At 45.0% G+C, this 9,665-nt stretch overlaps 1 protein-coding gene across 1 annotated transcript in view; it reads right to left on the reverse strand.

Moving 5' to 3' along the window:
• tbcb (tubulin folding cofactor B) overlaps nucleotides 1–2,497 on the reverse strand; it is a 34,599-nt gene extending 32,102 nt beyond the window's left edge. The window contains exon 1 of the mRNA XM_063060375.1: nucleotides 2,163–2,497. Within this exon, the coding sequence (XP_062916445.1) occupies nucleotides 2,163–2,285 (123 nt within the window). The 5' untranslated portion in view covers nucleotides 2,286–2,497. The remainder of the gene's footprint in view (nucleotides 1–2,162) is intronic.
• Between the last annotated feature and the right edge of the window lie 7,168 nt (nucleotides 2,498–9,665).

Consider the following 9,665-nt stretch of genomic DNA (forward strand, 5'->3'; position numbering starts at 1 on the left):
TTGGACTCCCGCTGTAAGAGAGGATGTGCTGGCATTGGAGAGGGCCCCGAGGAGATTCACGAGAATTATCTCAGGAATGAAAGGGTTTACATGAGGAGCATTTGATGGCTCTGGGCCTGTACTCGCTGGAGTTTAGCAGTATGGGGGAGGGGAAATTTAATTAAAACCTAAAAAACATTGAAAGGCTGACAAACAGAGGAGTCTAGAATGAGAGGGCACAGCTTCAGAATAGATGGACATCCCTTTGGAATAGAGATGAGATTTAGCCAGAAGGTGGTGAATCTGTGGAATTCATTGCCACAGACAGCTGTGGAGACAAGTTAATTGTTATATTTAAAGGAAAGGTTGATATGATAGGTTGATGTCCTCTAGGCTCAGAGATTCTTTCTTCTCTGCCTTTACAAGAGTACTGAATGGTTCCTAGTATAAAATGGACTCTTGACCTCACATTATGATCTTGCACCTTATTTTATAGCTGCACTGCACTTTATCTGTAGCTGTTCAAGCATATTTCCTCGTGTTTGCATCTGTAGTTGTTCCACTTGATTCTGCATTCTGCTATTATTTTACTTCATATTACCTCAATATCAAATGGATCTTATGAACATTAAAGAAACTTTTCATTGTACCCTGGTACATGTGACAATAATAAGACAATTCCAATTCCGCCTACACGAGGAAATCTGCAGATGCTGGAAATTCAAGCAACACACATCAAAATTGCTGGTGAACGCAGCATCTCTAGGAAGAGGTACAGTCGACGTTTCGGGCCAAGACCTTTTGTCAGGACTAACTGAAAGAAGAGCTAGTAAGAGGTTTGAAAGTGGGAGGGGGAGGGGTAGATCCGAAATGATAGGAGAAGACAGGAAGGGGAGGGATGGAGCCAAGAGCTGGACAGTTGATTGGCAAAAGGGATATGAGAGGATCATGGGAGAGGAGGCCTAGGGAGAAAGAAAAGGGGGGGGGGAACCAGCAGATGGGCAAGGAGTATAGTGAGAGGGACAAAGGGAGAAAAAGAATGTGTGTATACAAATAAGTAACAGATGGGGTACGGGGGGGGGGAGGTGGGGCATTAGCAGAAGTTTGAGAAGTCAATGTTCATGCCATCCCTACACGACTCCCTTGTCCATTCGTTTCCCCCCCCCACCCAATCCCTCCCCACCGATCTCCCTCCTGGCACTTATCCTTGTAAGCGGAACAAGTGCTACACATGCCCTTACACTTCCTCCCTTAACACCATTCAGGGCCCCAGACAGGCCTTCCAGGTGAGGTGACACTTCACCTGTGAGTCAGCTGGGGTGATATACTGCATCCGGTGCTCCTGTTGTGGCCTCCTATATATTGGCAAGACCCGAGGCAGACTGGGAGATCGTTTTGCTGAACACCTACGCTCTGTCCGCCAGAGAAAGCAGGATCTCCCAGTGGCCACACATTTTAATTCCACGTCCCATTCCCATTCTGATATGTCTATCCGCAGCCTCCTCTACTGTAAAGATGAAGCCACACTCAGGTTGGAGGAACAACACCTTATATTCCATCTGGGTAGCCTCCAACCTGATGGCATGAACATCGACTTCTCTAACTTCCACTAATGCCCCACCTCCCCCTCGTACCCCATCTGTTACTTATTTAAATACACACATTCTTTTTTTTTCTTCCTTTGTCCCTCTGACTATACCCCTTGCCCATCCTCTGCGTTCCCCCCCCCCACCTTTTCTTTCTCCCTAGGCCTCCTGTCCCATGATCCTCTCATATCCCTTTTGCCAATCACCTGTCCAGCTCTCGGCTCCATCTCCCCCCCTCCTGTCTTCTCCTATCATTTTGGATCTCCCCTCCACCTCTCAAATCTCTATCTCTTCTTTCAATTAGTCCTGACGAAGGGTCTCGGCCCGAAACGTCGACTGTACCTCTTCCTGGAGATGCTGCCTGGCCTGCTGCGTTCACCAGCAACTTTGATGTGTATTGCTCCAATTCCGCCTGATATGATTGACCTGTCAGTCTCACGTGAACATTTGACCCCGCCCACAGATAATCACGTGAGTCTGGGCACCACCCACAGACAATCAGGCGCCTCCCGCCACCGGTTTCTCCGCTTCCCCAAACCACGCCCACTCGCCGGGCCGGGCCTTTAATTTAAGTGAGCGGCTAGACCACTTTCTCACCTTGAATTCGGACACGGTAATACCACGGTTGAACCTTTTCTCCGAGATAAACGAAGTTAGGGAGCTGCCAATCCGCAGATTCACCACCGCCGGCGACACCACTTGATAGGTGTTCGCCTCCATCTCCGCTAGTCACAGTTCGACACCGCGTGGGATGGAGCTCCTGCTCCGACCGTCGGTTGCTGCCCTCGGCTTCAAATTGGCTTGGTGTCCTGTGAAAGGCCGCCGGATTGAAGCTGCTGGAGACGATGTTCGGCCGCTCCCAGCTCCGGTTTAAACCTTTGTGCCGTTGCTCTGGCGCAGCCCCGCCGTTTCTGGAATATTCCACCACAACTCAGATCTCGACGCTGATTGGCTGATCATATGTCAGCTTCTGTTTCCCACCGTCCAATCATGATGCCGCGTCAAGTAAAGGGGCGGGAATAGAAGGTAGAGGTGTAATTTGGTGAAGAATGTCGAAGAGGGTGAGGACAGAGGATTTTGAATAGGATGGGACAGAGGGGGTTGTAGGGATAAGCATTAAACAGGTTAATGGAATGATTAGCGGTAGAGGCTACGGGGGGAGGGAAAAAAGTGGCAAATGGAGAGGTAATTTGTGGAGGTTAGTTTATTGTCTATAGACATACATACACAATATAAAGCCATGAAAATTAGCTTTCTGCTGTGTAGCACAGTGCATTACAAATGTCAGTTAAATGTAAATTTAAATCAAAAAATTATACTTTACGTGTGCAAAATAAATAACACTAGTGCAAGATTGAGGGAGTGAAAATGAAATATAGTCTGAGGTAGTGTTAGGTACCTCAGGTTGGTTCATGTGGGAAAGAAATTGTTCTAAACCTTGAGGTAGCTGCTGCCTGATGACAGCTTTGACAAGAGCCCCAACGTCTCTGACAATGACCTCTTGAGACATCACTTCTTCTAAATGTTGCTAATGCTGGGATGATCTGTTCTCATAAAATCCTAATATATGGAGCAGATTTAGACCACTGAGTCCAGTCAGCCATTCAATTGTGGCTGATTTTTTTACCACCCCCAATTTCCCACCTTCTAACCCTCTTATCAGTTAAGAACCCATCACATCTGCCTTAAATACACTCTGAAACTTGCCCTAAGTAACAAATTCCATGCTGTCTGGCTGAAGAAATTTCTCCTCCTATCAGTTCTAAAGGGATGTCCCTCAGATGGCTGTGCCAGTGAACTCTGAACTCTCTTCTCCTACCCAGGCTTTTCAGTGTTGGGTAGGTTGAAATGAGGTACTTCTTATCCTTCTGAATACCAAGTACAGACCCTGATCATCAAATATTCCTCATACATTAAGCCTTTCAGTCCAGGATCATCCTTGTTAAGCACCTCGGACTCTCTCCAGGGCCAGCACATCTTTTTTTGGAATGTACCTGTGATGGAATGAGTCTACTACTCGCTGTGGCCTCTTGCCTTCCTGTGCCAGTCAGTGCTTTCCATTGTACATCTATAGGCATTTGTCAACTGTAGAAGGTGGAGGGTTGGATAGAGGGAAAGGAAATAATGGGATTAGGGGTGGTATAAAAGGGGAGAAATGAGAGGCACGAGAGACTACAGCTGCTGGAATCTGGAGTGAAAAATCTGGTGGAAGAACTCAGCTGGTTACGCAGATCTGTGGGGTGAAAAGAAATTGCTGGAGTTTTGTGGTCGAAACCCTGCATCCGAACCTTTGCGGGGAGAATTGAGAACTGATGGGGATTAGTATGTGGGAGGGGGGGTACAAGCAGGAAATTAGGAGAAGAGAAGGCCGGGGTGTGTAATAAGGAGGAAATGGGTAAAGAGGGAAAGCTGGGGGAAATAAGATGAGTGAAGTAGAGCTAAGATGGGAGCAAAAGGGACTGAGGGAAGGACATATATTTAAAGTTAGACAATCTGTGTTTAATATGTACATTGAGAGATGGACTGCATTTGCAGGTGTTGGGAAAGTTAAGCCATTAGAATGAGTTGTAAAATATTCTGATCCTATAATCACATAATTAACTTATTGATAATAAGTAGGTATTTTATTGAAATTTGGTCGCCAGTGAGCTGTAGGACACTCAAAAGCTAAGCAAGGTCCCACAATATTCAATGGTAGCGTAAAATCTAGCTAATTTAGTCTTGGGCATAAGTCCTTGACTAAGCACGTTAAAGTTGTACCTTGGGATTTTATCTCCACCCGAGAGGGAAACTAAAGCTTTATCTTTTCATCATATCGAAATAACGACATCTTCAACAGAGTAAGGATCCAGAGTTTTCTGTGATAGCCCATTCAATGGCATAAGAACCCCGAGATTTCTGTGATTGCACATTCAATGGCGTAAAGATCTCAAGGTTAAGTCCGCTTGGTAGTATTGCATTTCCTCCTATGCTGCAGTAGCTTCCCATTGGGCGACTGAAGGGCAGGGAAGGAACTCTGTCTGCAATGCTTTCCTTAAAGCTTTACAGACCTCCAAAATTATGGCGGACCCTGTGCTTGATGCCAGTTTGTAGCTAGCTGCTACAGCCTGTTGACTTTCACCTGAAGCTAAAACTTGAATGGTGATTGCCAGTCTCTGAGTATACTGTGCGTACGCTGATGTGAAATAAATGGTTGGAGATGATGAACCAAATCGTCAAATCTACCTGCTGACATCCGAAAATATTTGAAATGCATTTCCTTGTCCATGTCTCCCAGTGGCCGGACAAACACAGAAAATTCACCCTCCTTCAGTTTCAGTCGCCATTGTTTGAAGTTTGAGTTTCTTCGTGTTGAGTTTCAACACGGAGAAACTCAACACAGTTGCATAGAAACCCCACCGCCAATTGGCGTTTTGGCGGTGAATTGCAGAGCAACGCAGACACACCAACACACAAGTATAAGTGCTCACAACGGTGTAGCCCACTTGCTTAGGCTACGGCGTAAGCTAATACGCACAAGTATAAATCAGCCTTAACTCAGCTTGGATATTGGTGAGTGGTAGTGTTTCTGTGTGTTGGCTGGGAAGGGATCAGGGGTCATTTACAGGTTAATCAGTAAAGTACAGTACAGTCTTTCACCTTTGCCCCAGTAGGAGGCAGGGCAGTACCTGCAATATCACAGTTTGAAGATTGAGGTCAAATTCCACATTGCAGAGGAACTGAAGATCTGATCAGTTGCATTAATAATTGGGCAATAGTAGCAGGCAGCCATCCATCCCAGGGGATCATGGGTTTGCACTCTAGTGGACTGTGTCCTCTCCAGGGTGCAAGCCTGGGCGGGAGGATTTGGAGAACCGGCTGTTGCCCATGCAGCGGGATCCCTCTCTTCATGTCACTGGTGTAGTCCAAGGGAAGGGCAAGCGCTGATACAGGTTGGCACCAGTGTCGTTATAGAGGTTGTCAGAGTGAAGTTGTAAACAACATCAAACTGCCTTAGGGACCCCGGCTCCGGATTTCTTCCTCGGGGGTTTGTTCCTGAAGCCTTTCCCATGGGTGGGTATGGCCGCAAGGCAGCAGAGGTTTAAAATCAGTTTTCCTTTTCCTAAGCAGGCTGACGAGCCCCACCTACCCAATTGGACAAATACAGGGTAAGAATTGACAGGCAGACCAAAAACAATCTCAAAACACAAAATTATTCCCTGTAGAACTATCAAACGAGCCAAGGCTTCAGAGACAGTGGCATTTTACCTATTACTTGGATATCCAGTCTTGTGATCTGTGTAGTATTCATTTTAATCATCAAATTAAAAATTGGCTATCAATTATTATTTTACTACCATTTTTAATGTAAAGCTTTGCAAAGAGTTTCCAACTTTACACCTACTTGCTACCCTTGAGTCATTTCTCCCCTCTCTTTCACAATCTTCCTTATGTTTATGTGTCTTTGCCACCCCATGGCCCACAACTCCCTATTTTTGCTTCAATATTTTTTTTTACTGAAACAGATAGGAAAGTTTTAATTCCATTTAGAACATTAGAAAATGCAACATTCCTATAATTTTCCAGATAAACCCATGGGCTGAAAGCTGACCTGAATTTACTCAGAACCATAGATGTTTATAGGAAATGGGAATAATTACCTTAGTAACTAAAGAAATTACTGTATACGCACCACAATAACGTAGCAGTTAGGGCATTTGAGTTCAAATCCGGGTCACCTGTCAGGAATCTGTACATTCTTCTCTTGGAATGAGTGGGTTTCCTCCGGGTGCTCTGGTTTCCTCCCACAGTCCAAAGACATACCAGTTAGTAGGTTAATTGGTCATTGTAAATTGTCCCGTGATTAGGCTAGGGTCAAATCGGTGGTTGCTTGGCAGTGTGACTCAAAGGGCCGGAAGGGCCTATTTCGCTCTGTATCTCAATGTAAATAAACAAATATTATGCTATATTACAATAAATAAATAAACAAACAAACCTTATATTTTTCCTTCAACCTGTCATATAATTCCATTGCAAACAAGAGAAAATCTTCAGATGCTGGAAATCCAAGCAACACACACAAACTGCTGGAGGGACTCAGCAGGCCAGGCAGCATCTATTGAAAAAGAGTAGAGTTGACGTTTTGGGCTGAGACACTTCAGCAGGACTGGAGATAAAAAGCTGAGGCGTAGGTTTAAAAGGTGGGGGGAGCAGAGAGAGAAACAAACACAAGGTGATAGGTGAAACCTGGAAGTGTGTGGCAGGGGAATGAAATAAAGAGCTGGGAAGTTGATTAGTGAAATAGATAATCGGGAATAGATAATACTTCCACCATCTCCAATAGGAACCCACCACCAAGCACATCTTTCCCTCTTTCCCACTCCCCACTGATCTCCCTCCTGGCACTTATCCTTGCAAGTGGAACAAGTGCTACACCTGTCCCTTCTTCCTCACTACCACTCAGGCCCCCAAACAGTCCTTCCAGGTGAGGCGACACTTCACCTGTGAGTCTGTTGGTGTCATATATTGCATCCAGTACTCGTGGTGTGGCCTCCTGTATAACAGTGAGACCCGACATGGATTGGGAGACCGCTTGGCCAAGCACCTCCGCCAGAAAAAGCGTTATCTCCCAGTGGCCACCCATTTTAATTCCACTTCCCATTCCCATTCCAATGTCTATTCATGGCCTCCTCTACTGTCATGATGAGACCACACTCAGGTTGGAGGAACAACACCTTATACAGTATTCCGTCTGAGTAGCCTCCAACCTGATGGCATGGACATCGATTTCTCGAACTTATGCCCCCCACCCCCTTCACCATTCCCCATACCCTTTTCCCTTTCTCACCTTATCTCCTTGCCCGCCAATCACCTCCCTCTGGTGCTCCTTTTATTTCTTCCATGGCTTTCTGTCCTCTTCTAACAGACTCCCCCTTCTCTATCCCTGTGTCTCTTTCACCAATCAACTTCCCAGCTCTTTACTTCATCCCTCTCCCTCCAGGTTTCGCCTATCGCCTTGTGTTTCTCTCTCCCCTCCCCTACCTTTTAAAGCTACTCAACTTTTTTTCTCCAGTCCTGCCAAAGAGTCTCAGCTTGAACGTTGACTGTACTATTTTCCATAGATACTTCCTGGCCTGCTGAGTTCCTCCAGCATTTTATGTGTATTGCCTTGATGTAATTCCACAGTATAGCAGAGCCTGATTTGAACTGGTAAAGTAAAAGCCATTTGCAATAAGCTTATTTGTTATTCCTTTCCGCGCCTTGTGGCATATCAGGTGGCAACTTTGCTGTTTCTGTAGTGTTTTTGTCTTTTTTTTAATGAGGCCAAGTTGCTAGCTTGACAGTCAACGTGGCATGGATGGAAAGCGTGAAAGGAGGCGGCTGGATTCAAACCCAGGATCATTCGCCTCGAAGTCCAGTGGGGATGCTGCTATACCACTGGCTGGCTTCGCAATCAGCTTAGATATAGTAGAAGGGGTTAGCTTTGTTCAGAGTCTCAAGCATGGGACCAAAGGAAACCTCATCCACTCTTTAAAGTGAATTAATATGTACTTCTCTGCTATTGATTATCAATAAGTGCACAGTAGAGAGTCTTACTAGTAGCTTCTGATTAGCAAGAGATGAGTTGAACATGGAAGTTAAAATGGATGCAGGGCCAAACCCTTCTACTCCAATCTCAATTTTTAAATTGTTAACAACAGGAATTCTGCAGATGCTGGAAATTCAAGCAACATACATCAAAGTTGCTGGTGAACGCAGCAGGGCAAGCAGCATCTATAGGAAGAGGCGCAGTTGACGTTTCAGGCCGAGACCTTCCTTGGAGCTGCCATTTCGCAGATCAACTAATATATTTGGGGTCCAAATGCAAGACCATGAGAAGTTTTGCACGGAAACAAACTGTCAGGCCGTCCTGGTCTCGGCCCGAAATATCGACTGTTAATCATTTCCATAGATGCTGCCGGATCTGCTGAGTTCCTCCAGCATTTTTGTGCGTGTTGCTATCCTGCTTTCTACCTAATTGTGACCTTCAATCTTCCTCAACAGCTTCTGCTCCAAGGAAAACAAACCCAGCCTCTCTAGTCTTTCCTCATAACTGAGGCATTCCATCCCAGGAAACAAATAAATGAATCTCCTCTGCATCTTCTCCAGTATAATCATGCCCTTCCTATAGTGTGGTAACCCTTCTTCAGCTGTGGCCTAATCGGACTTTGTACCAGAATCTCCCTGTTGTTATATTTCCCTGAAGGTGCGTCTTGTATTTTCCTTCTTACCATCTTTCTACCTGAGCTACCATTTTCAGGGACTCATGGACTTCGATATCCCTTTGATTCCCCAAGACCCTAGCAATCGCTGTGCACGTCCTACGTTTATTAATCCTCCCAACAGGTGTCACCTCACACTCATTGGGATCAAATTCCAGTATTCATTGCACTACACACACATCTTTCCAACTAATCAATATCATCCTGTAGCCCACGACAATTCAAACTATCAATAGTAGTTATAGAACACAGAAACAGACCCTTCAGTCTGCACTGAACCATTAATCTGCCTAGTCCCATTGACCTGCACTAGGACGATGATCCTTTATGCTCCTCCCATCCACGTACCTATCCAAAATTTTCTTAAATGTTGAAATGGACCCCGCTCCATCACCTCCAGTTCCACACTCTCACCACTATCAGAATGAAGAAGTTCTTCTTAAATATTTCTCCTTTCCCCCTTAACCCATGACCTCTAGTTCTAGTCTTACCCAACCTCAGTGGAAAAAGCAACAGACATAAAAGTTGCAGTGGAAAAAGCCTGCTTTCAATTATCCTATTTATACCCCTCTATCAAATTTCCCTTCAATCTTCTATGTACCTTTTAGAGAATGAAGTCCAAACTATGCAACCTTTCCCTAGGACTTGCTCCTCAAGTCCCAGAGACATGCTTGTAAATTTTTTCTGCACTTTTTCAATCTTATTTACATCTTTCCTGTAGTTAGGTGACAAAATCTGGACACAATATTCTAAATTAGGCCTCACCAAAATCTCATACAATTTCAACGTAACATTCCAACTCTTGTACTCAATACCTGTACATAGATTTATTAACACCAATTTGCTAAAAGCTTTCTTT

Source organism: Mobula hypostoma, chromosome 10 (assembly GCF_963921235.1).
Source record: "Mobula hypostoma chromosome 10, sMobHyp1.1, whole genome shotgun sequence".
NCBI classification, from domain to species: Eukaryota; Metazoa; Chordata; class Chondrichthyes; order Myliobatiformes; family Myliobatidae; genus Mobula; species Mobula hypostoma.